General features: G+C 45.8%; 1 protein-coding gene across 1 annotated transcript; it reads left to right on the plus strand.

Annotated features, from left to right (window-relative positions):
- The first annotated feature begins 11362 nt into the window (after window positions 1-11362).
- On the plus strand, window positions 11363-24467 carry LOC130473070 (kinectin-like). Its single transcript, XM_056844599.1, has 9 exons — window positions 11363-12277; window positions 12842-12967; window positions 14592-14687; window positions 16076-16189; window positions 16285-16422; window positions 17394-17573; window positions 20502-20678; window positions 21783-21962; window positions 24372-24467. The coding sequence occupies exons 1-9, from the start codon at window positions 11363-11365 to the stop codon at window positions 24465-24467; spliced, it is 2022 nt and encodes a 673-aa protein (XP_056700577.1).
- Window positions 24468-27370: the final 2903 nt, after the last annotated feature.

Below are 27370 nucleotides of genomic sequence, written 5' to 3' on the forward strand. Positions count from 1 at the left end.
ATTATTTTATAATAAATTCATAAATTTATTTTATTATTTATATTTATAATTTATATTATATAATTTATAATATATATAATATTTATATTATATATAATATATATTATAATTATGTATTATATAATATATATTATATTATATTAATATAATATAAATATTATTATATAATATACAAATGTATGAGAACCAGAGGCACGTGATCGGGGCCTTGTCACCAGACAGAGCCAGGAGCAAAGTCAGGCCAAGACGAGGAGTCTGGGCCTGACACACACACACCCCCTTTAAACAGATACAGGGCTTCAGCTCTTTCCACTTCCTCCTGTTTTCTTCCAGCAGGTGACTTTTTAAGCAAGGGAACGCTTCAGGAGATTTCTCCACCTGCAGTCTATAAACGGCCTAATTTACCTCAGAGGGTGGTTGTGAAAGGGGGGGGGAAATGGAGGGGAGAACCACATGCGGTGTCCTGACATCCTTAGGGGAAGAGGAAGGGGTTGGTTTTTTTAAGTACAGTGTTGTGTGGCTGGTTTTTTTTGAATTTTTTTTTTATTTTCTTGATTTAAAATGTCAACATATAATACACTTATCCAATGTTAAAAAATGCTAATAAAACTAAAAAGTCAAATAATATTGCTAAATTGATCACAAATTGACTTCCCCCTCTCCCTCTTCCATCTAAAAATAAATTGTATAAACTTTTGCTAACGGAACTAATCCCAATACTATTTTAATTAATATATTCTTATCCTACCTAACATTATTAAATCACTACCTAATATAAAATTGATAAATAGTGTAGATAAGGGATTAGATCAAAGAGTATCCTTTAAATGGTCCCATTAAGAATTAAATTTTTCCAGAAATATTAAACACATAGTTTAACATATTGTCGAAGGCTTTCACGGTCAGAGTTCATTGGTTCTTGTAGGTTATCCGGGCTGTCCTTCAGTGTTACTCCTCTGAAGATGCCTGCCACAGCTGCTGGCGAAACGTCAGGGAAGAAAATACCAAGACCACGGTTACACAGCCCGGATAACCCACAAGAACCAACATAGTTTAACAATTGACAAAAACAATAAAAGATAAAAAAGGAACCGTTATTAAAAATATTATATGTAATCAATGATATATTAACTTCCCCTACACCTCTCTCCATTTCCATTAAAAATTTATTATTCTGTAAGTCCTCCATTTCTCCCTAAACTGGGTTTAATCCCCCCGCTGCCATGAAGCTTAATTAGGTGGCCTTGGCTCTCTTGCTGTCTCTCAGCCTAGCCTACCTTAGGCGCCTGTAGTGAACACAAAATGAAGGAGGGGATAACTATGTGAACACCCCTCTTGGTGGAAGGGTGAAAATGTGCTGAATTTCAATGGTTATCAGTGATGCAATGCTAAGCATATTTACTCCAAAGTCAGGATCACTTTTAAGGGGGTTTATTCCTTAGTCACCAAGAGCCCCGTGGGGCAGAGTTGGTAAGCTGCAGTACTGCAGCCAAAAGCTCTGCTCATAACCTATATTTGATCCTGAAGGAAGTCGGTTCCAGGTAGCTGGCTCAAGGTTTACTCAACCTTCCCCGATCCTTCCCTGATTGGTAAAATGAGTTCCCAGCTTGCTGGGGGTAAAGCGTACATGACTGGGGAAGGCACTGGCAAACCACCCCATAAACATGTAGTCTGCCTAGTAAACATCAGGATGTGACGTCACCCCATAGGTCAGGAATGACCCGGTCCTTGCACAGGGGACTACCTTTACCTTTTTATTCCTTAGTTAGCGCGTTTCAGATTGCAGGTGATGATTCCCCCGCCTTCCAAAAAATTAATACATATTTTTAAATGGGGAGTATTTTTTATTATAATCATTTGCCGAGATGATACAAAATGCAGTTCCATACAGTGTTTAATGATGGAAGTATTTGAACAGAGAAATTTTACGAATATTTTTCTAAAAGGAAGCCCTACTGAATAGACCTGAGTAGGATTTTGAGTTTAGGATTGCTGTCTGTCATCCTGAGCCTCACTCTCCAACTCCAATATGGGAAAGCAAGTAGAGGGCAGGGTCTGAGCAGCAGCTAGGGGCCAGGAGGAACCCCCCAAACCTGACCAATGAGTTGTTTTTTTGCACAGGGGTAATTTGCCCGCTCCCCCCAGGAGTTCTGGCATCTCTCCCTGCTGATGTAAGAGCAAAAACAAAAAAACAATGGCCCTTTTGCTTGTCACATTCCATAAAAATAAGCCACCCATTAAAAGGGGGGGGGCCTTGTGTGTAAACAAGAACAGAATTCACACCGGTTACTTAAAACTCAGGGTGAAGGAGGAGGACAGGAGCCAGGATTCAATCAAACAGTAATTTATTTGTAGTCATATAGACCATCAAATAAGGCGAATTTACATAGTTAAATAGTATAGGGTCAGACAAATACAAAACGGATTTGCTATTAAAATGGTTAAAAATGGCAAAAATTACCAAGATTCATATCTATTTAATATCAAAAGGAGCCAGGATTCCTGGGCCGTCTGGAGGCAACGCCTGGCTGCAAACAGCCCCTCTGAACATTTCCTAGAGGGGAAAATTGCCCCTCTCCCTCCCCGCCCTAAATCCCCAGACCAAACTTGACACCACCTCTCCTTTGCAGCCCAGCTCTGTCCTTTGCAGATGAGCGTGCGTTTCTGAGGAAGGTTTGGGGTGTGAGAACTAAGTAGCACCGGTGGTTGACGTTGCTGGAGCCAAAATCAACAGAGCCCAGGTGGAGTGCGACGTGGCACAAGCAAGCAGCAGGGCCACGCCTTGGGCAACCTTGCAACAGGTACAGCGACTAGTCCCTGGGAAAGCGCAAAGGCTCGCGCTACCCCCCCCTCTAGTGGCCGGGTATGGGAATGGCGCGATTTATCGACCGCTCTGCAATCCAGATTTTTTTGTTTCGTTTTGGGGGATCCAAAGTTGTTCGTACTGCCCCAAAGAACCTAGTTGCTCCCCTCGTCCAGTGGAGAGGTCGGGGGAAACAGCCATCTCAGCAGGACAGACGAGCAGACCGGGGTCGGGGGAAGGTTAGCCGACGTGTGGATTAGCCTGTGCAAATCCTTTTACCGCGGTACATCACATGTCCCGTTTAAGTGGCTTGTTGCCTGCAAACCGCTTCGCAAGGCAATTAGCAGCGGGAAGGGGGGGGGATGCCCTTTAAAGGGAAAACTGGCTGGACTGGAGGCACTGGAGGGCGGGAATGAGTCCTGGAGTTTTTTTGTTTCTTTTGAATGATTCAGATCGGTAAGCTGCACACAAAAAAAATGAAGGGGAGGGTTGTTTGCTGGCTGGGATGGACTCCCCTTGTTGATGAGTGGGAACCAGGGCTCCCCCCCCCTCTCTCTTTTGGGTCTGGTTTGTTTGTTTTTGTTAGAGTAGGGCAACTGGAATCCCGAAGGGAAGTGGGTTTAAGGAGGAGGTAAGTACGACTGACACGGGGGGCGAAATAGGTGGAGGAATCTAGCAAGGGGCGGGACTCCTGGGTACCTCTGACATGGGAAGGCGGTGGGGGGGGTGTTTGAGAACCACAGAGAAGGGAATGTGCTGATCAGTTTGGGGATGTCGATCCCTGTCTCTCTCTCTCTCTCCCCCCCCCCGTTTTCTGCACCCTGACACTGCTCATCAGGTGCAGCTCTTTAAACCTGGCCTGGGGGAACCTGAGGAGGAAAGATTCACCTGCTGGATTTCTGCCTGCGAAGAACACAGAAGCCAGGTACAAAAGGCGGTAATCTTCACTCCCCTGGCTTAAGGCAGAGGTGGAGCCAGAGTGATCTGGCTTTCTGCAAGGGACAGGCAAAGGCAAGCTGGATTACTGTCTGGGGGCCCCTCCCTAGGAGGCGGAGCTGCCGGCTCAGATATCCTGCCAGGTGTGCTGTACACTTTGCTCTGGGTGGAGTAGTGGAAGGGCAACAGGTAAGAGGGAGAGTTTTGTTGATTATTATCTTTAAGAGAGGGGGATTCTCCTGCCCCCACCTGCCCAAGGTGAGTCCATCTGCCCTATATCTGGAAGGGGAAAGGGGAGAGGATGCTAAATATGCTAGGGTGGAGGGTTGTTCAAGGGTTGTTCAATAAATGAGCAAACAGCTCAGGAGAAAATGGAAGCGGGGAAGAGTCTACCGTGGAGAAATATGCAGCTAACTAAGGCTCCTGGTTCCAAGAAGTGGGTGGGGGAGGACTTAATAGCCTGGGCTTTTGGGATGTTCTGGTACCAGATGTGGGTGGGCATTGCAAATGAATGCCCACAATCTGGATTAGGCTGGGAAAAATCCACAGAGAGTCCTGTGGTATTTAGGAAGGCTAAGCAATTGATACTGGTATAAATTTTCATGGGCTTAACATCCACTTTTCCAAGTTCCTCTGTTCAGGTACATTGGGGTGTGCAAAGGCTTCTGCTACAACCAATATGTCAGTCGTCCAAGGTGCCAAGGAAACTGGTTCACCTTTTTTTGTCTTTGCAAACTAAAGGCGCTCAATTAGGCATTCCTCTCTGGAGACTAGCATTCAGTTCATGCCTACGCTAGAGGCTTCTGTGTGTTATGTGTCTCCTGCCCCCTCCCCAGGAAGCAGGGACCATCTGCCCTTTCAGAGTTCCCTTTTGAACTTCTTCATCCAGATCCTAGAAGGGAATTTGGGCTTTCTCGCCCACCCTGGCCACCTTCTGTCCTCTGGGTAGGTTTATAGCTGCTAGCCCATCTGTTGCACTTGGGAGAGGAAGGGGCTTCTTCCTGGTATCTTGCAGATGCTTTTGTCTGTCATGCTTTTCCTTCATGGGGGACCACTTCTAATGTGGGGGGAAAGCGTTAAAGTGACATGTACGTTATTATACACAACAATATAATATGTCACATATGTTAAGCTACAACACCATAGGCATCCTTATTAAGATCTGAAACATCTCCACCAACCCTGTTTTTCAGTATCCAGTCTAATGAAGACTTCTGGAGAGCTAAAAAGCTTGCACACTTTTTGGTATTCATGGCTTTTGTTTTGGACCCACATGGCAACTTTATACCTGTAGCTGGGTACCTGAGGTTGGGTAAAAGGGGAAGAAGAAAAAATTAAAGTAAATATACACACAAACACAATGTAAATATAATTTATTGGAAGCGCTATGAAAAGGTTAAAAATATTTTAAAAACATTAAAATAGCACAATGGCATATCCTAAGGTTGACATCTGTAACCACAACCAAACGCGTTTCGGCCTATTGGGCCTTCATCAGTGGTTAATTAAAAACCATGTTAGCCTGCACACATTTACAGAAATAAATAAATACATACATATACAAACAGTTCAAACCCAACCAGGCATGTGTATAGGTAGTAAAATCTATTACCAATTACTCAAACATCTGGTCAGATTGGTTCTAGTTGTAATCCTGGTTAGTATATGTCTGTTATATTCTGTGTGTGCAGGTATCAACCTAGTAGAGCAGTGCATTTGCAATGAAAAACATACAAAAATAGGATACCATGTGAGACCCAGTGTGATACAGTGGTTAGCATGTCAGACTGGGGAGATCTGGGTTCAAATCCCCATGCTGTCATGGAGCTCAGTGCGTGATCTTGGGCCTGTTACACTCACTCTCTCTCAGCCTAACCTACCTCGCAGGGCTGTTGTGAGTATAAAATGGAGGAGTGTCGAACAATGTATTCTCCTGTGAGTTCTTGAAGGAAGGGCAGGATAAATGTGGGAAGATGACTGGGGAAGGCACTGGCAAACCACCCCGCAAAACAAAGTCTGCCTAGTAAACGTCGGGATGTGATGTCACCCCATGGGTCAGGAATGACCCGGTGCTTGCACAGGGGACCTTTACCTTTTTAAATACGGTGAGGTTTTCATTCTTTTCTGTACTCATTGGCCCTCTACGCAAAATATCTTTAGCAAATTGATCAGTGTTATGTCTCTGTTCTCTTCCCCCTATACTAGAGTACTTCAATAGAGGGAATGGTCATGGCCAGAGGATTTAATTTTATTTAATTTATATCTCTCCTTGGTATTATGGAATTCAAGACAAGTAGACCTGGAGATCTCTCATTCATGTGGCACTGCCTAAGACCCAGCCATGCTTGACTTCAAGGAGGTTGCAGGATTTAAGTACTTAAAAAACAACAAACAAGCACCTGGATTGGAAAAGTGCTTTTTAAAGGGAGTGGAGATGCTCAGAATTTCTGCATGCTTGCAAGTTAAACCTGTTAAACATGTACAGCCTTGGGTGGAGGCAAGCTGGAATTTCCCCCGAAGTTAGTGTATGCCAGAATCTCTTTCTGGTCTTATTTGTACTACCTGGGTGTTTTGTTTTTGGGAAAATGTATTTCTTGCCCTGCGGGTATCTTCAGTGCAGTGTGTTTTCATGATTGGTTGTTCCTCTGAGTTAAAGACAAAATTAAATGCAGTGTATTAGGACCTGGGAGAGACAGAGGTCCTGGATTCTCATACTGCTATGGAAACTTGCTGGGCGACCTTGAGCCAGTCATTTTCCCTTGGCTTAATTTACCTCACAGGATTGTTGTGAAAATACAATGGAGGGAATCCATTGTTGCCGCATGAATGGAGTAGGGTAGGAAAAAAGTGTTCTAGACAGACTTAGGAGCCACCATGGTGTAGACGGAGAAGAATTGGTTTTTATATGCCGACTTTCCCTACTACTTAAGGGAGAATCAAACCGGCTTACAATCACCTTCCCTTCCCCTCCCCACAACAGACTTCCTGTGAGGTAGCTCTAAGAGAGCTGTGACTAGCCCAAGGTCACCCAGCTGGCTTCATGTGTAGGAATGGGGGAAGCAACCCGGTTCACCAAATTAGCCTCCGCCGCACATTTGGAGGGGTGGGGAATCAAACCCGGTTCTCTAGATTAAAGTCCACCCCTTCAAACCATTGCTCTTTACCACTACACCACGCTGGCATAGTGGTGAAGGTGTTGGACTAGGACCTGGAAAATCCAGGTTCAAATCCCCACTCGCTGCATGGAAGCTTGCTAGGTGATCTTGGGCCAGTCACACACTCTCAGCCCTGACCCTGAATAGTATTTGGATGGGAGACCTCCAAGGACTGCCAGGGGCGTGACACAGAGGCAAGCAATGGCAAACCACCTCTGAACATTGAAAACCCTACGGAGTCGCTATAAGTCAGCTATGACTTGATGGCAAAACAAAAAGACAAATTTATTCTCTGAGGGATGTTAGTATATTCTATAAGAGAAGAGCTAGATTTTAGTCCAGTATCAGCTTGGAGACTAACAAGATTTGGTGGGGGGATGAGCTTTCGAGAGTCAAAGCTGCCTTCCTCAGATATCAGATGAAGGGAGCTTTGTCTCTCAAAAGCTCATACCTGGAAAAACATTGTTAGTCTCGAAGGCGCTATTGGACTTTAATCTAGTTCTTGTATGGAAGCCCGACACAGCTGCCCTTTGAAGCAAGAAGGGAAGTTATGCTGCAGCCACAGTGATCAGCCAGTAGGTGCTACCCTGTGTCGAGCAATAGTCCTCAAATTTTAACACAATAGGATTTCATTACAATTTCTCCTGCCCTTCTTCCAAGGGTTTCAGCATAGCATAGAACAGGGGTGTCGAACTCAATTTTTGCAAGGGCCGGATATGACATAAATGTCACTTGGTCAGGCTGGGCCATGCCTCGCCAGCCCAGATTGAGATGGGGACCAGATAAGAGCTCTCAAGGGGCCGGATCCGACTCTCGAGCCTTATGTTTGACACCCCTGGCATAAATGGTCTTCTTGCCCATATTTTATCACCACAGAAACACTGTGAGGTCAGTTAGGCTAACTGACCCAGCAAGCTTTGTGATCACTAGGCTTGCCAACCTCCAGGTACTAGCTGGAGATCTCCTGCTATTACACCTGACCTCCAGCCAATAGAGATCAGTTCCCCTGGAGAAAATAGCTGCTTTGGCAATTGGGCTCTATGGCATTGAAGTCCCTCCCCTCCCCAAACCCCACCTTCCTCAGGCTCTGCCCCAAAAACCTCCCGCCGGTAGCAAAGAGGGACCTGGCATCCCTAGGGATCACATAATTTGTACCTGGGTCTCCCATATCCTAGTCCAGTTTAGTTTTTACATACATTGATTTAAAAGTTCTCACAACAAGGCTGGAAGGCAGACCTGTACAATTACTATATTGCAGACAGGAAGGGGTGCTAACGCTGAAAGAAAATTGTGGCTTGTTGAAGTCTGCCCAGTGAGGTAATGCCTAAGGTGAGATCTGAACCAAGATTTTACTGGATCTCGTTTTTAGCCCCTGTACTCCAGTGGCTCTCTAGAATGGTGTCATAGAGCCAAACTACATGTTACCTCACAATAAAATAACTTCACTCCCGGCTAGAGTTGCCCTTCCCCAGGTGGGGCCTGAGGATCTCCATGAGTTAGAGCTGATCTCCAGGTTATGGGGATCATTTCCCCTGGAAAAAATGTGTGCTTTGTAGGGTTGCCAATCTTCAGTTGGTTTACTGAAATTGATAAACCTATGCTGAATATAACTATGTTACAGGTAAGAACAGCACGTGGGCTCAAATTATTACATTAAAGCATACAATATTTAAACATGAATGCAACACACTGTTTGCTCAATCTTCATTATATGCTATATTCAGAATTACAACATACACTTATCTCAAACCCTATACAATATTTTTCTAAAGTGACTAAGCCTCCCAACGCATAGACATACAACTACGATAATTAAACCCCATAAGCAAAAATCTTAACAAGTAACTTCTATAATAACACCAAGAGCAAAATTCTTAACCGCTATTGAAATAACCTTAACAACTATAGAAATGTCCTAAACCATGTGGAAATAACACGCCGCCTGTGGCTTAAGTAGTTCTTGCAAAAAACGTCTCTTCTTGGTCTGAGAATGCTTGTCCATATGATTTGATAACTAGAATAAGCAAGAAAAGCAAAGCCGGGGGAACGCTTCATCAGATGAACCAACGGAAAGGAACCCACGGAGGTCCATTTTTTATTGTTATTGAGGCTTGTGTGTGCCCTTATAAAATAGTGGGCAATTTACCCATGTAAGCATAATAATCTAAAGAAAGGACGACCAACCAGCTGATGAAGATATCGAAACATATACCAACCTAGAGGTGGCGTCCAAGCTGGGCTTCTCTTCTCAGGATCTTGCTGATCGTGAACTCTGCGGGGTGGGTGGGTGTGTATCCAGCTGTCTCCATTTAAAGAAAGTTTGTTGACTCCACGCTTCTTCGCTCATTTGAGTGTTTGGAATCTGTGAGCGTCCCTGGCTCTGCTTTTCTCGCTTATTCTAGTTATCGAATCATATGAACAAGCGTTCTCAGAGCAAGTAGAGACTTTTTTTGCAAGAACTACTTAAGCCACAGGCGGTGTGTTATTTTCACATGGGTTAGGACATTTCTATAGTTGTTAAGGTTATTTCTATAGTTGTTAAGAATTTTGCTCTTGGTGTTATTATAGAAGTTACTTGTTATGATTTTTGCTAATGGTGTTTAATTATCGTAGTTGTATGTCTATGCGTTGGGAGGCTTAGTCACTTTAGAAATATATTGTATAGGGTTTGAGATAAGTGTATGTTTTAATTCTGAATATAGAATATAATGAAGATTGAGCAAACAGCGGGTTGCATTCATGTTTAAATGTTTAAATATTGTATGCTTTAATGTAATAATTTGAGCCCATGTGCTGTTCTTACCTGTAACCTCCAGGCGGCGGCTGGAAATCTCCCGCTATTACAACTGATCTCCAGGCGACAGAGATCAGTTCCCCCGGAGAAAATGGCTGCTTTGGCAATTGGACTCTATGGCCTTGAAGCCCCTCTCCTCTCTAAACCCCACCCTCCTCAGGCTTCGCCTCCAAAATCTCCAGCTCCCAGCCTGGAGCTGTCAACCCTAGTACTTTGGAGATTGACTCTGTGGAATTATACCTTGCTGAGATCCCTTCCTTCCCCAAACTGTGCCCTTCCCAGGTTCCACCCCCAAATTTCCAGGTATTTCCCAACCCAGAGTTGATAACCCTACCCCCGGCATGGTTTTTGTGTGGGGAAAGCAAGGGGCCTTCCCCCCCCCCCCCACAGGGCAGTTCTGAGCCTGTTTGAGTTCTCCTTTTGTGTTTTAAAAAGTAGCTTCCTGCAGCTGCCGGGTAGCTTCAGGGAACATGTGGAAGCGCGTGAAACAAGATAGTGAAAACACATGAAACAAGATAGGTGTATTGTGGCTCATCAACTCTTGTCTGTCACCAGGAGCAGTATGTATTGTTTGGGCAGAAGGATTTCTGTTAACCTACTTTATCTGAAGCAGTTTTTTCCAACATTTTTTAGGGAATCGTCCAGAAGATGGGATCTGGAGAAAGCCAACTACGTTTTCAGTTGATCAGCTCTGATGGTTTTTAATGATGTGAAGGATTCGCAGTGGGCACTACTTATAGAGAATTATCTACATTCCAACATACCTACTCTAGAACCCGTATAATTCCTTGTTTTGTAAGCCTAGAACTCCCATTTTGCAAGCCTGGGATTCTACCAAAAAAGGGAGAAACTAGGTGAAAAGAAATTTAGGTTTTAATTTCCTTGAAATGCCAGTTAACTTTTTCCCCCTTGAGTCATATTCTTGATTAATGGCATATATCAGTGGAGGGCAGGTGTCTAAATAGTAATCTAGAACAGAGTTTATCATTCAGTAGTCATCTAGACTCGTATCCAGTACAGCTAATTTAAATAGATATTGAGTCAGATTCTGTCATGATTAATGTTACGGAACAGATATTTCTGAGATCCAGGTAGTTAAAACAAAAAGAACATTTGGAAACAGCAAAAATTCAGACTTGAGCCAATCCACTGTGGGCATGCAGGAGCTGAAAAAATAAGCTTTAAACTCATTATTTATATGTTGACTGTAGATGCCGCTCAGGTCTAATCTTGCTAAGGTAAGACCGCTGTTTTCCGTTTGTATCCTTGAGTATCTAGAATCTGATATTAGAAACAACCAAGAATTTGCCCACACTAAAGGCTGATTGGGGGACATCAAGAGAACAATCTAGTTTCTAGATTCAGTCAGGAGCCAATTTAGAGGCCAAATTCAAATAGAAATAGAATTTGGATTAATTGTTAGGTACAGGAATTCAGGCAAACAATGAGGATCCTGTAATCAGGTTGTTAATCTTCAAATTCTAGACAATTAAAAAAATACAAGGTTTGACTAGCCAGTAAATCGGATCCAGAAACTTTAGCTGAGAGCAAGTGAACTCTTGAATATCTAGGACTGTGAAAATTCGCAGTAACTTAGAACTACGTGAGGAATCAGAAATCTGAGGAGGGCTGAGAAGTTAGGCTTCCCTTCTCTTCCCGCACCCTTCCGGATTCATGGATAGCCCCAACAATTTCTGCCGCCTTTGCGGGTCAGTGCTTCGAGGGAACCATCGGCGATGGCTGTTCAGTCGCAGTGGACGCAACACCCGCCCTGATCTGCTGGTAGTGCTCTCGTACGTGCTCGGCCGAGAGGCTCCATGTCGTGGCGATGGGCGTGGGGAGTTCTTGTGTGGGAAATGCACGCAGGCACTGAGCCGGGTATACCGTTTTGATACCGTCATCACTCGGGTGCAAGCCCTGTCAATTGACCGCCTTCAGCGCTTGCTCTCAGAAAAAGACCAGCTGGCCCGCTCCCTGCGCTACATCCATGCGCGGCGGTTCCCGGATGACAGTGACTCGGTGTCTTACGCAGGGCAGGAGATATCGGCGAGTATCGCAGACTTGCCACATGTGCGTTACCAGCGCCTCCTTCAAGATGACATGGCCCTCTCTGAATATGAGTGCTGGGCCGGTGATGCTGACAGCAGCCAGCTGGGCACGCCGTGCCGGAACCGCCAATGCCGCAGTTGCCACGGGCTCCGAGTGGAGGACTCGGATTATGAGTGGGTGTGCCAGACACCAAGAAGGCTGGGTTTGTTGTCTCCTGGTTACCCCCTTTGCCGTGACAAGTCTCAGAGTATGCCCACAGTACGCTACGCCGGATCTCGGGTCTCCATCCGGTCACAGAGTCTAGGGGATGCAGAGTCGTGCTCGATGCTATCGTTGGATACCTTGCCGGAGTCGGATTTGATTTGGGAGGCTCTGAGGGCCCTGAAGGACATTAGAAGAAAGCCTCTCAGAGTGCCAGAGGGCAGCAAGATCCCAGTGCTCATAGGGAGGAGGCACGTGTCTACACCTCGGAGGGAGAGCCCTTCAGGACAAGAGGTGTATGAAGAAATGGAGGATGATTTTATCCCGGTAGAGTCAAAGGTAAGAGGCACAAAAGCAGGCAGAGTTTTAGTGCTGGGACAGCTTTGGTCTCCTTAGAGACCGTGTTTGTTCACTTTTACATCCTCTGCATTAGACACAGGAGCAGGGCTGCTTTTTGTGTCATGGGTCCAAATTTAACCCAGACCCGGAAAAGGAAGAAAGCCAGGAGGAAGCCCTAAACATAAGCGATATACCCTAAAAGCCTGTGTCTCCTGTATTGCTGCCATAGACGGTGTCTATGTTGCTTCAAGCAAGGGGCACCCACCAACTCCTGGGCCAATGCCAGCACCATCCAGTTCAATTTTGGGGCTTAACTTGGACCCAGCTGGGGGTGGTACAGGCCCAGAAGGTGAGGCTAGTCACCTCTTGTGCCGCTGTTGGCTAGGAGCAAGCTGAGTCCTTGTGCATAACAGTAGCACCCTCCTCTTCTGGTGGGTTTCACGGTGAGAGGTGAAAGCTAAAACCTGTCAATGCCTGATCCCTGGCAATCCAGCAGTAAACTGACAAATTCCAAAGTCTTGTCTCCCAGCTCAGTAAATTCTGTAACCCACTTCCTTTCTGAAGCTCCAAGCTCACCGAGCACTGTGCCAAGACCTCGGAGATGCTTTTGGGAACCTGAAGGCCCGTCTGGAGGCAGCTGAGGAGGAGCTAAGAAGCTTTCGGGAGAACCGGGGAGAGGACTCGAGCCAGGTAGATTTGCTTTCTTTGGTGCTTTCTGTTATTTCCTGTGGTAAGCTGTCCTTCCCTGGAGGTTTTAAAAGCAGAGGCTAGATGGCCATCTGTCAGCAATGCTGATTCTATGACCTTAGGCAGATCATGAGAGGGAGGGCATCTTCTGGGCATGGAGTAGGGGTCACAGGGTGCGTTTGGGGGGAGGTAGTTGTGAGTTTCCTGCATTGTGCAGGGGGTTGGACTAGATGACCCTGGTGGTCCCTTCCAACTCTATGATTCCATGAGTTTATGAGTGAGACAAGCCACACCTGCCAAAATTCCTCCATTCTGCCTGATCTTGCGCTGCATCCAGCCATTCCATTGTAAAAAGGTAAAGGTCCCCTGTGCAAGCACCGGGTCATTCTTGATCCATGGGGTAACTTAACATCCCGACATTTCCTAGGCAGACTTTTGTTTTGCCCTGAAACCGGCTTCCGTTGGGATTGAACTCGGGTTGTGAGCAGAGCTTGGACTGCAGTACTGCAGCTTACCACTGCGCCATGGGACTCATATTCCATTGTAGGGTGGCTCAAAACGAGGCTAAAATATCCATTCTGTTCGGGCGGTCATGCCCTTCCCCAGCATCACGTCCTGCAGTACTTTTTCTCCCTCCCATAATACTAGAACACGGGGTCATCTGCTTAAGCTGGAGGGTGAGAGATTCAAAACAGATAAAAGGAAGTATTTTTTCACACAACGCATAGTTAAATTGTGGAACTCCCTGCCCCAGGATGTGGTGATGGCCCCCAGCTTGGAGGGCTGTAAGAGGGGAGTGGACATATTCATGGAGGAGAGGGGTATTCATGGCTGTTAGTTAGAATGGATACTAGTCATGCTGCATACCTATTCTCTCTAGTATCAGAGGAGCATTCCTATTATTTTGGGTGCGGTGGAACACAGGCAGGATGGTGCTGCTGCACTCGTCTTGTTAGTGGCTTCCTAGAGGCACCTGGTTGGCCACTGTGTGAACAGACCGCTGGACTTGATGGGCCTTGGTCTGATCCAGCAGGGCCTTTCTTATGTTCTTATGTTCTTAGTATTGTTTGCTGCTATGGTGAAAATCTCATCTTTTGAGAGTCAAATCTCCCTTCATCAGATCTCCCTCAAATATCTGATGATATCTGATCTCCCTCAAATATCTGATGAAGGGAAATTCGACACTTGAAAGCTTTAACCCTGAAATCTTGTGGGTTTAAGGTGCTACTGGGCTCAAATCTAACTTCTATGGTGCTTTACATTTTTATCAACAATTATCACTTGTTTTACCATTCATCAAAAGAGTTCCAGATGGCATATTGGCTGAGCTAATCTAAGATAGCGGCATCTCTTCCTCTCATCCTCACAACTGTACTGGGATGTTGGCTATGCTGAGTGGAAGCGTCTGGCCCAAGGCGAACTTGGTGGCTGAATGAGGATTTGAACCTGAGTTTCCCAGATCTTAGTCTGATGCCTTATCCATTGTGCTGCCACACAATGTCTCTTACTAGCTAGCGTGTACCCTTCTGACCTTCCAAGTCTTACATTTGATCTGCTATTGACTCCAAAGATGGGAGAGAACTTTCTGAAATATGTCATTGTCTTTCTCTCTATGCCTGTGGTGTAGGAGGTTGGAACTCCCCCTAAGAAGGCCATGAGTAGCCAGGAGCGGCTGATCCAACAGCTGACAAGGAGTCTGCACAGCAAGGAAGGGGTGTTACAGGTGAGAGGGGGAGAGAGGAGTCAAATGAGCATTACAGGATGCAGGTGGCTAATATTTATTATCTGTAGAAAACCTTGAGCCCTGTGGCACAGAGTGGTAAGCTGCAGTACTGCAGTCCAAGCTCTGTTCATGACCTGAGTTTGATCTTGACGAAAGTTGGCTTCAGGTAGCCGGCTCAAGGTTTACTCAGCCTTCCATCCTTTTGAGGTTGGTAAAATGAGTACCCGGCTTGCTGGAGGTAAAGGGAAGACGACTGGCGAAGGCAATGGGAAACCACCCTGTAAACATAGTCTGCCTAGGAAATGTTGGGATGTGGCGTCACCCCATGGGTCAGTAATAACCCAGTGCTTGCTCAGGAGACTACCTTTACCTTTTTATGGAGAACCTCAAAGGTTAGACTCTGTACAGCAAGTGAGTCAAAAAGATAATACCTACAGGGTTGCAGGCCAACAAAGACAAAGGGAAGACTCCACCTGAAGTCAGCAGTCTGAGTTCTGTGGTTGCTCAGCAAGAGAGGCAAGGGTAGCATCCTTGCTGTCCACAGACCACATGGGGGCTCTGACCAGCAGGGCCAAAGGTAATGACTCTGTTTCATTGGCTTGTATAACAAGAGCTGAATAAACCCATTCAGGAAACACTGCATGGGACTACCTTTCCTGGACTGTACCTGTTCAGATTGTAGGCGGGAGACTTCATGAGGGGTAACCAATGTGGAAAAATAAATACCCCGCCTATGGAATGCTAGCCTCTCAGGGAGGAGCCTTCTCAGCAATCAGCTAGTTTTGTGTGAGCGCAAACTTTCTTTTTTAATTCTGGCGAAGAGAAAGGGACACAAGACCGAGTGAAGAGACTCAGTGAGAAATGAGATAGGCGAATGAGGCAGTCAGGGCCTTTGCTGCACCTTCCCTCTCTAGGGTTGCCAACCTCCAGGTACTAGCTGGAGATCTCCTGCTATTACAACTGATCTCCAGACAGTAGCGATCAGTCCCTCCCCAAACCTTGCCCTCCTCAGGCTCCGCCCCAAAAACGTCCCGCCGGTGGCAAAGAAGGACCTGGCCAACCCTCTCCCTCTCCCCCCACTGCAGGTTTCTTTGGCCTTTTAACAAGTGCATCAAACAAAAATTAAACGGCAGGGCTTTCCCCCCTCTGGCTGGAAATGTAGTGTTGGGGAAGGCTTCATCCGCTGAGTTTTGGCTTGTCACAAAAGCTGTTAGTTGGGGGACGCTGTTGCTCACCCCCCCCCCCCATGGCAACCCCAGAAGGGAAGCAATGATATAAAACATTCTGGGGAATGCAGGGAAGTGTTCTGGCCCCTCTGATGTGAAGCCTCTTGTCTCTTTTAGAGAAAATCGGCATATAAAAACAAACTCTTCTTCTTCTTCCCCCAGGATTGCCTGGTCCTCCTGCAGTCCCTGGGCTCCCCAGGGGGGCAGCCCTTCATGTCGGAGGCCTTGGTGAAGCAGATGGCCCAGCGCCTCAAGGAGAGAGACCAGGCTTTAGAGGTAACTTTCATGACCCTAAGGAAGCCACTGGTCTGGGAAGGTTGACGTGAAAGAAGGCAACTCCTGGCTCTGTCTCGTCTTCTCACCCACTACAGAAAACCCTTTCCAGTCACTTCTCGGTGCTGGAGTCTCAGCAGCGGGAGCTGCAGCACCTTCAGGAGGCGATGAAGGATAAAGACACGGACCTGGCGAGACTCAATTCCGCCCTCCGCACAGGGGAGGATACCCTGCATGTGAGAATGGATCCTGGGGTCAGGGTGGGAAGGGGCCTGTATAAAGGACAGTGTGCGTGACAGGTTGTCTTGACGGTGCATTGTGGGGAAAGTAATTCAGGTACTTGTCTGGCCAGTGTTTCCATACACAGGAGACTATGGGCAGAATCTGAAGACCAAGAACAGAATCTGAGCATTTCCTTCCCACTAAGCCTCTAGCCCTGGGGCCACATAGGCATGTTGTTCTGATAAGCCTGCGTGCCTCATGTTTTAATGCGGGTCATGAGAAATGTAGTCCCCTCTTAACTGGAGCTCTGGGCCTTGCTTGTGTTATGCTTATATCTCCCATTGTGCCTATGCCTTCCTCAGTTTCTTTTCAATAAGTCAACAAACTACTGCGTGAGATCTTAACTCTTCTGTTCCTAGACAGCGACTTCTTGGGTATGCTTTTCAGGCAGATATGCTTTTCTTTTATACTTCCTTGGTGTTAAAAACAGTGCAGGATCAGCTGTTCTAGAATAAATCAATAGAACAATAGATGAAGAAATATGTAATGCTGGGGGGAGGGGGGAAGCAGGTAGAGCCAGCGTGGTGTAGTGGTTAAGAGTGGTGGTTTGGAGAGGTGGGCTCTGATCTGGAGAACCGGGTTTGATTCCCCACTCCTCCACATGAGCGGCGGAGGCTAATCTGGTGAACTGGATTTGTTTCCCCACTCCTCCACATGAAGCCAGCTGGGTGACCTTGGGCTAGTCACAGCTCTGATAGAGTTCTTTCAGCCCCGCCTACCTCACATGGTGTCTGTTGTGGGGAGGGGAAGGGAAGGCAATTGTAAGCCAGTTTGATTCTTCCTTAAGCGGTGGAGAAAGTCGGCATATAAAAACCAACTCTTCATCTTCTAGTAATCCTGGGTTTGAGAAAAAGGGTGAGAAATGGTGAAAAGTGAGCTTTACTACTCGCTCCAATAATCCCTCTTCCTCCCCTGCCCCTCCCAGGCTTTGCGTGAGGTGCTGCACCAGAAAGATCAGGAGATCCGACGCCTGGAATCCCTCTGTGCCTCGACCCGTGAATGCTGGCAGCAGCATGACCAGACTTTACTCCTGACTTTGAAGGAGAAGGAAGCGTTAGTCACAGCCCTGCAGGGGGCACTGACCAGTAGCAATAAGGATGTGGAGGTAAATCGGTCCTCCTTTGGCTGCTGGGATAAGAGCTGAACAACACATTTGGAAATATTGTACAGTTCAGCCCTTTCTGGACTGCGTCACTTTAAACTGCACTGGGGCATGGATACGAGCATTCGGAGTTGCCTTAGGCTGTCTAGCTTAGTATTGACTTCTCCGCAGTGGTGGACTGGGTGGTTGCCAGGAGACAAACCACAACTATAAGGCTATCATTTAAGTTTTATAAGAAATACAATTTTCAAAAAATACACGTGGAAAAATACATAAGTGGAAAAAAGGTACAATTAAAATTTTAGTTGCATACAGTAATAGTATTAGAACTTCTATTATATTTTCAAGCTACTAAAAGGCCATTAACATTTTTAACATATTGTCTAATGTTTAAGGGGGCCCCACTTGCCATGGGGCAAACTGACACCCTGGCCAGTCCGCCACTGCTTCTCTGACTGGCAGTGACTCCCTACCCAGAGAAAGAGAATGGGGTTTAAGTTGAATAAAATTAATATATAAATTTGGCAGGGAGAGGCCTTTCCCCCAGAACTTACAGCTTAGAACTGGGGAGGCCAGGGTATTGAATCTGGGACTTTCTGTGTAAAAAGTACACGCTTGGAGTGAGCGAGTGCTATGAAAACAATAGAGATCAGCAAAATCCTAGAGTGTCAGTGATATCACTTCTGGGTTTTAGCTGGAAGTGATGCTGACAATCCCCCCCCCCACAATTTTCCTGCTACTCATTTAAGCACCAGCACAGAACAGAGGTGCTTTGTTGGTGGTTGGCCCTCTGAAAGCAGACAAATGGCACCCTGTCATGATATTTCAGCAATGTAATTTTTAAAATGTTTTATTTATTTAATTTTTTATTCCCCCCACCCCGCTCCACGTGGTTGCAGGGAACAAGAATTTGGGGTGGGGGATTCCCCTGCCCCAACCAGGGGCGTGGTAGTCCTATTTCTGATCTGTGTGCTTCCCCTTAGGAAGACCCAACAAGAGATGGATTTACTCTATAGAGGAAGCCGCGGCCCTCAATTTGTAAGACCTGTTAAAGATAGGACGTTTTGGAGGACATTAATAAATAGGGTTGCCATGAGTCGGAATCGACTTGATGGCACTTAGAACACACACACACTTCCCCTAATGCTGTGTGGAGCAACGTGTAGTGCTTCTTCTTCTGAATATACTAGCCTGGTTAGGCAGAAGGATCAGTTTTCTACCCATGGGGACTTTAAACTTGTGCTTATAAGATTAAAAAAAAGAAATACATACCAAGTGAAAAGATTAAGGTTGAGGAACTGATGAAGAATGAAACGGCCATCTTCATCACCTATCTGACTTCTTCTTTAGCAATAATATATTCATTAGAAGAAAAAATATTGTTGGAATTATTATATACATGGTGATGTGTTTACTTACCTATATTTATAAATCAGAATTGTACACTTACCTGTTTGTATGCACCTACTTGTGAACAATACATGCGACTTTGTAATTTATGACCAGTGCTTTGATATTATTTTTGCATTATGATGGTAATATTGCAATTATATTGAAATTGCTTGGAACATAGGTTTTCTGTGTGAATTTTGGTTTAACTATTATATACACAGAAGTGTCTATTTTTGTACCAGTACCTGGAGGTTGGCAACCTTAGCTTGACGGTCCCAAGAGTAGACCTGGGTATGAACCTGGGAACAATGTATTTTGTATTAGAATGCAGGTACAGAGAGAGCATTTGCCAGAGAAATTGTTCTCTGTAAATAATCCACAGCTTTTCTTTTGTTTCTTTTGGTGTTTTTTAATGGTCTCTTCTAGTGTCCCTCCTCCCCCCAAGCTGGGTTCCAGACTGGGGCGAAAAACCTGGCTGTGGAGGGGGGGAAAAGATGAAAGGGCAAAGCCAAGATAACAGAATAGACTTTTTAAATTAAGAAATTCCTTGTTCTGGTGCAGCAAAACATTTTAAATTAAAAAATTCCTTGTTCTGCTCAAAAGAATGTCCTTCTCTTTCCTGGATGTGTTTCTGCAGTCTTCCTCAGGAGAATTTTAAAATCGGAGAATGGCACTGCATTTTCCTTCTGGAAAGGAGTTGAGTTTTGTTCCCGGGTCTCTCCCCATTGGTACACCCAACAGGGAAAATAGCAGGACCTTTGGTGCCATTTACGATCAGGGATGGTGGAAGAGGCTTAGATCTGTGTGCTGGGGGCCTGATCCAGATCAGGTCTACATGCACTAGGGAATAAAGTTTTAACTGGGAACTCCCAGTGTTATGTCTATTTGACAGTCCCTGGGGACAGACCCAAGGACAGTGTCCTGGGTATTTAAACCCTCTGTGTAATATCAGTGACAAGATCTCTCTTGGGCTGTGCAGCATCTGCCCTGCACAAAAACTGCTCAGAGCATTTGTCTTAAAAAAGATTTGGCACTGTTGTATTTTTGTTCCACCTTTTGTCCAAGGTGTTCAGGGCAGAGTGCATAGTGTCCCCCCTCTCCTGGTCATATTGTCACAGTCACCTTCTGAGGCAGGCTAGGCTGAGAGAAATTAATTGGCCCATGATTAATTGACCCCCTCCTCTACATGAAACCTGCTGGGTGACCTTGGGCTAGTCACAGTTCTCTCCGAACTCTCTCAGCCTCACCTACCTCACAAGGTGTCTATTATGGGGAGGGAAGGGGGAGGCGATCATAAGCCACTTTGAGACTCCTTAAGGAAGAGAAAAGTGGGATATAAAAACCAGCTCTTCTTCATTACCTAATGAGATTCCCTACAGAGTGTCGGTTGAACCCAGTTCTCCCCAGTCTAAATCTGACACTCTAACCACTAACCAGCATAGTCAGGCATTGTGATCACTAGACACACAGTCAGACACATGATACATTCTCATGCCATGTTAGTTACAACATCTGTTTGTTTCTTTTTCCTCTATCAAGGCCCTTGCAAATTCCTTCACCAGCTCAGACTTTGCCCCAGGACTGCTCCAGCGAATCCAGGAGAAGGAAGACTTGCTGGCCCAGGCCTTAGCTGACCAGGAACAGATCCAAGCCCAGTGGCAGAGGCGCCTGCAGGTGGTGGAAGAGGCAGCTGCCAACAGGGAAAAGGAGCTGCAGGTAATGACAGAAATTGAGTGTGGGGGAGAGAGTGAAGAGGGGGCCTGTGGGAGCCTGGCCCTCTTGGCTGAATTTTCACATTTCATTGGAGGAACAAGGTGAGGAAGCAAATCCCTAGCCCCTTACCCCTCTGTGCTGAAATACCAGGGTAGGTGGTGCTGGTTGAGTATCCTTTATCCAAAATGCTTGGGACCAGAAGTGTTTCAGATAAGGTTTTTTTTTTCCGGATTGTGGAATATTTGCTGCTAGAGGTTCTAGGACTTCTGCTATATGCTATTGGCATGGGGAAGAGACAGAGTCACGCCAACTCTAAGTGGGACAAAGCAGGCAGATGGTGGTAGAGGCCTGGAAGCTAATGAAGGAGAGGGGGTTGAAGAGAAAAATTGGAGTCGAGCAAGAAGAGTAGGGCTGTTTTGTATCAGCAACAAAGAAGGTGGCACTAAAAGATTGGGGACTTTGGGCTTAGAGCTGCCAAGTCTAGGTTTCAAGCCTGCTCTTCTGCCTTTCCAGCATACACACAAGAGAGAGAGTTAAGCCAGCCATGGGCTGCTTGCAAGCACTGTCACTTTGCACCCATAAAAAGAATGCCAAGAAGGGCCAAGAAGCCGAGCCGTGGCTCAGTGGTAGAGCATTTGCTTGGCATGCAGAAGGTTCCAGGTTCAATCCCCAGCATCTCCAGTTAAAGGGACTAGGCAAGTAGGTGATGTGAAAGACCTCTGCCTGAGACCCTGGAGAGCCACTGCCAGTCTGAGCAGTCAATACTGACTTTGATGGACCAAGGATCTGATTTGTTATAAGGCAGCTTCATGTATTCACACCTTGACACAGACAATTCAGAAACATGGTTCTAGCAATAATATTCTTTTAGGCAATGCTTTTCCTGAAGGTCCCAAGAACAGCTCATCTCTTGCCCTCAAGTATTTGAACAACAGCTCTGTGAGGCAGGCCAGCATTGCTATCACGAATGACAAAGGTTGGGCAGGACTAAAGATGGAGAGCGGATAGTCCAGAGGAGACCCAAACAGTTGCCAATCTCTTTTGCTTTGAACCTCTGCTTCACACTGTCGCAGAGGCCAACATTTCCAACTTTCTCTATCCTTATAGGAACAGTTGTGTCGGCATTCCCAGGAGGCCCGAGAACGGGCACAGGAGACTGAAAAGCTACGCAGGCTCCTGGCTGAGGCAGAGGCAGAACTGGCCAAGGGGGCCGCAGTGCTAGAAGACTGTCAGTCAGAACTGGCTCGACTTCACGCTGTGGGGGATGAGAAGGATTGTATCCTGGAGGTGAGCAAGGAAGGAAGGACTACTCTGAGGAGGCTCTGAGAGATTAGGAAGGGGCCGTGAAAGAGCTGGAAAACCTGCTACTTGCTGGAATGGTGTTGCCAGGTGTTCAGCTGGGTGTTCTCACAAGGGAAACCTTAGATTAGAAAGAGAGACTGCTGAATTACAACTAATAATGAAGCTCAAGACAATGCATCTCCTGGATTGAACAGAGATATGGGATTTCTGTCTCATTACCAATGCTAATTTCTCCACGCCTACTACCACTGCATATCACACCTAATCCAATCACGCTGCTGATGTCATTTACTTGCTTTTGACATTTACATTGCCATTGTGTGTCTAACTCACTCCTCTACTTAAGGATGGATGTAATCACATTCTAGCTGTATCTGAAGACGTGAGCTGCCAGAAATTTTGTTAGTCTAGGGTGCTACTGGACTCTTGCTCTTTTCTAAGGGGGAAACCTTCACATTCTTAGTGTGTGCAACATTTTCATATACTCTACTTCCTAAAATAGAGTGAGAAAATTGTTATTGTTTGATTTTTAAAATAACTTCATAATGTATTTAGGCACTGAGTGTTTTTTTTAAAGTAGAGACACTGGGGACTGAACTTGAGACCTTAGAATCATAGAGTTGGGAGGGACCACCAGGGTCATCTAGTCCAACTCACTGCACAATGCAGGAATTTCACAACTACCTCCCACACACACCCCCAGTGACCCCTACTCCATGCCCTGAAGATGGCCAAGATGTCTTCCCTCTCATCATCTGTCCAAGGTCATAGAATCAGCATTGCTGACAGATGGCCATCTAGCCTTTGCTTAAAAACCTCCAGGGAAGGAGAGCTTACCACCTCCTGAGAAAGCCTGTTCCTCTGAGGAACCGCTCTGTTGGAAAATTCTTCCTAATGTTTAGATGGAAACTCTTCTGGTTTAATTTTAACCCGTTGGTTCTGGTCCAACCTTCTGGGGCAACAGAAAACAACTCGGCGCCATCCTCTATATGACAGCCCTTCAAGTACTTGAAGATGGTTATCATAGCCCCTCTCAGTCTTCTCCTCTTCAGGCTAAACATTCCCAGCTCTTTCAAACTTTCCTCATAGGACTTGGTCTCCAGACCACTCACCATCTTTATTGCCCTCCTCTGGACATGTTCCAGCTTATCTACATCTTTCTTAAATTGTGGTGCCCAAAATTGAACACAATACTCTAGGTGAGGTCTAACCAGAGCACAATAAAGCAATACCATCACTTCATGTTATCTGGACACTATACTTCTGTTGATGCAGCCCAAGATCACATTTGCCTTTTTAGTTACCGCATCACACTGCTGACTCACGTTCAGTGTTTGCTCTACTAAGACCCCAAGATCCTTTTCGCACACTGCTGCTAAGAAGTTTCCCCCATCCTATAATTATGCATTTGATTTTTCCTATCTAAATGCAGAACTTTACATTTATCTCTGTTGAAATGCATTTTATTGGTTTTAGCCCAGTTCTGCAGCCTGTCAAGATTATCCTGTATCTTGGCTCTGTCTTCTACCGTATTTGCTAGCCCTCCCAATTTAGTATCATCTGCAAATTTAATAAGCATCCCCTCTATTCCTTCATCCAAATCATTTATAAAGATATTGAACAACACAAAGTAAGATCTTTCCTATCGCCTGCTTTCTGAAAATAAAGTGAAGCTGGAGTAGGTAGCAATGAAATCGTAAAATTTCTCCAGCTGATTTCCTTGCTATGCTGTGGTCAGATAGGCTTGCCAGCTCCAGCTTGGGAAATTCCTGGAGAATATTTGGCGGTAGTGCCTTGATAGGGTGGAGTTTGAGGGGAGCTCAGCCGAGTCCTCCCTCCAAAGTTGCCATTTTTCTCCAGGTTTTTGTGGTCTGGAGATCAGTTTTAATTTTGGGAGAACTCCAGGCCCCATCTGGAAGCTGGCAGCCCCTATGGTCAGAGCAGGAAAGACAGGTTAAGTGTCTGAATTGAAATTTAATCTTTGGCAAACCATTCCCCACTTTTTGACTGTGGTTAGCGCCTTGCTTCCATCTAGGGGCTGCAATGTGACTTGCATCTCTGGAAAGCTAGCTAGGGCACAATCTGGGTAATACCTTTTATTAGAACCAACCAAATTTACACTATAGCAGCCTAGATAGCCCACCCTAGCCCATTCTTGTCAGAGCTCAGAAGCTAATCAGGGTTGGCCCTGATTAGTAATTGGATGGGAGACCACCAAAGAAGATGAGGGTTGAAGAGTAATAGTAAACCTCCCCTCAAAGTTTAGAACCTGAAGCTTTCCAAGTTCATCATAACTCTTCATTAGACTGGATGTTAATAAAACTAAAGGGTGGGAGAAGATGTCTCGGACAAAGACCTTATCCTTCCTGACGTGTTCTATTTAATCTCTGGCAGAAAGTTCTGCGGGAGGCAGAGGAGAAGGACCGGATTCTCCAGAAACTGCAGGGGTGCTGGTTGAAGAGGGTAGACCCAGGCACAAGCTTGGGATGAAGCGGATGGTGGAGGTGAGTGGCAAGAGCTTTACATTGTACCAACAGAGAAGAAAATGGTTAGCAAAGTTTTAATGGCTGGGGCAAGGAAGGAGGAAAGGCAGCCAATCAAATGTTGTGTGTAGGGAATGAGTAGAAAGTTGGCAGAATGGAAGAAAAAACTGTTGATTTTGTTGGTATAGAATGGGGTCCAGCGCCCGCGCAGGAAGCTGCCCTATTCTAAGTAAGACGATCGGTCTGCCGAGCTCAGCTCTGTCAGGGCTGGCTCGTGACACAACCAGCTACTTGGCACAGCTTGATAATGAGGGCTGCACTTCTCTCCCTGTGGGTCACTGGCTTTTCAGCGGTCCTGTCTGTCCCTAGCCAGATGTCTGTCCTCCCTCTCTTCCAGTCATAACTGGACAGCTGTGCCCCATCCTGACCGTTAGGGAGAGAGCGGTGCTTTCAGAGGATAACCAAATCCTTTTCTGACTACATAAGAACATATAAGAACGTAAGAAAGGCCATGCTGGGTCAGACCAAGGCCCATCGAGTCCAGCAGTCTGTACACACAGTGGCCAACCAGGGGCCTCTAGGAAGCCCGCAAACAAGACAGCTGCATTTGCATTATCCTGCCTGTGATCCAAAGCATCTAATATAATCAGCATGATTCTCTAATCCTGGAGAGAATAGGTATGGCTCATGACTAGTATCCATTTTGACTAGTAGCCATGAGTAGCCCTATCCTTCATGAATATGTCCACCCCCCTCTTAAAGCCTTCCAAGTTGGCAGCCATCGCCACATCCTGGGGCAGGGAGTTCCACAATTTAACTATGCGTTGTGTGAAGAAATACTTCCTTTTATCTGTTTTGAATCTCTCCAGCTTCAGCAGATGACCCTCTGTTCTAGTATTATGAGAGAGTGAGAGAGAACAGAGCAGTTGACCAAAAGGACTGAAAGCAGGCCACAGAGGGAGGCTTCTTAAAAGGCAACGCTCTCGCCTCTATCATGCCTTGGTTCCTTGTGGTAATGGCAGAGGTTTAGATTGGGAGGGGGGAAAGGGAAGCCTATTCCTGTCCTAGAGGATGTTTGAATACAGGGCCCTCTTGGGGGGGTGGGGGGAGTCTTTTCTTGCCTGTACTGCTGTCACTCAGGTGCAGGGCAGAGGCCAGACAGTGGGCCCCAGTGGCAGCAGCCAAGATGGGAGGTGCCCATTCCATGCCACCTCTGCTGCCCTGCACCTCTCTGTGGCAACATAGAAAGCTTTGGGGGACCATTCTGACTGGCAATAGCTCTCGGGGGTCTCAGGTGAGAGAGGTAGAAACCTGAGAAATCGAGAGGCGGGAGCTTGAGAAATTTCTATAGAGGATCCCCAGATGAAGCAAATTGTGAAAAACACAGCGACCTAGAAGAGCTAAATAAACTCTCAACCTTGCACCTGGCTCTTCTTTGCCCGAGCCACGGCTTCTCCCCGCCCCCCGGAAGTGTTGTGCCTAGAAACGTTACTCAGATAGATCTGATCAAGAATAATGCACTGGAGATCAGGAAATTACTTTACAGCTATGCAATTTTAATGGTATACCAGTTTAACAGTACAAAGCTGGGATCAAAATCTCTCCAGCCAAAAAAAAGAGAGAGAATCACACTTGCCGTTCTCCAAGCATCAAGTTTTATACATTTCTAACAATGGATTTCAATACAATATAATCCTGCTGTTCCCATGGATGTCATGCTTGGCAACTGAGATCAACAAGTAATTCTGCAAAGCAAAGTCTTTTGCCGGGACACGAAGGTCTTTGTAATAGATAACGCTGTAGCAAGGTACAGGAAACCGGCTCTATTTGGCAATGTTGCAGATTAAGGAATGTATGTGAGTGCTTATGCAGACTGAGTGAAAAGCAAGAAAGAGAGGAAGGGGGGCGGTTCTTGACATGCATTTATCTACATGGGTGTCACGTCTAAAAGGGGAATTCCTGCACCTGTTTATGTACACAGGGGCAGTCTATAAATACCTTTATTTGGGGCACTTCAGAAGGAACACTGGATTTGCCTCTCCCATGGCCCAGTGAACAGAGGATTTTCAGTAAGCTTGACCATCGTGACCCCCAAGACTTTCCTTTTTCCTTTTATCCCTTAGAAGCTCTTTGATCAATTGATCTTGAGCAGCATATGTCTAGTGTTGGAGGGATATAAGGATTGAAACAAATCTTGCCACTGACAATGTAGCCTTGGGGTCCCTATCGCTTAGTAAAAAAGGCATTATGTCAGTCACAGAGGCATTGGATTTGTATATTAAAAGGGGGGAAATATAGTGCGATCGAAGTTCCTTGTAAAAGCGGCATTCCAAAAGGGCATGGGCTAACGAGTCAATAGAGCCAGAAGAGCAAGGGCAGATCCTGTCTGAGTATGGTATATTCAGAATTCTGCCCTGCATTACCATAGAAGGGTTAGCATTCAATCTAGCCAAGCAAAAAGCTCTACAGAGATGAGGAGTTGTCAAATAATATGTGTAGGCAGGCAGACCACGTGGAGGGGGTATTCCAAAGAACTGGGATGAACAGACACGACGAGCACGAAAAGTAGTGCTGTTATAATCGAGCTCTTTAATGCGCTTTTTAATTTTGGTAAAAGCTTCAGTTTTCCCAAGATCTAATAACATATCCTGCGAAGAAGCCCAACAATGACAATTTCTCATCTAAGGTCTTTTGCCATGAGGATTTAAAAGGGTCATGCGTCAGAGAAGCTAGGAACCCCTCAGTGCTAAAGCACAGTTTAATGTGTAGTTTAAAGGTGGCCAACCACGCCCTAGCTTCAAGTGACATTTGGCCAAACTCGGAACAAAGAGTAACGCCAGCAACACATCAAGGGGCATTTAGGAGTTTTCGTAAGAACTGAAGCAGTGGACGATCTATAGATTCATTGAT

This window comes from Euleptes europaea, chromosome 1 (genome assembly GCF_029931775.1).
Source record: "Euleptes europaea isolate rEulEur1 chromosome 1, rEulEur1.hap1, whole genome shotgun sequence".
Taxonomy (NCBI): Eukaryota; Metazoa; Chordata; class Lepidosauria; order Squamata; family Sphaerodactylidae; genus Euleptes; species Euleptes europaea.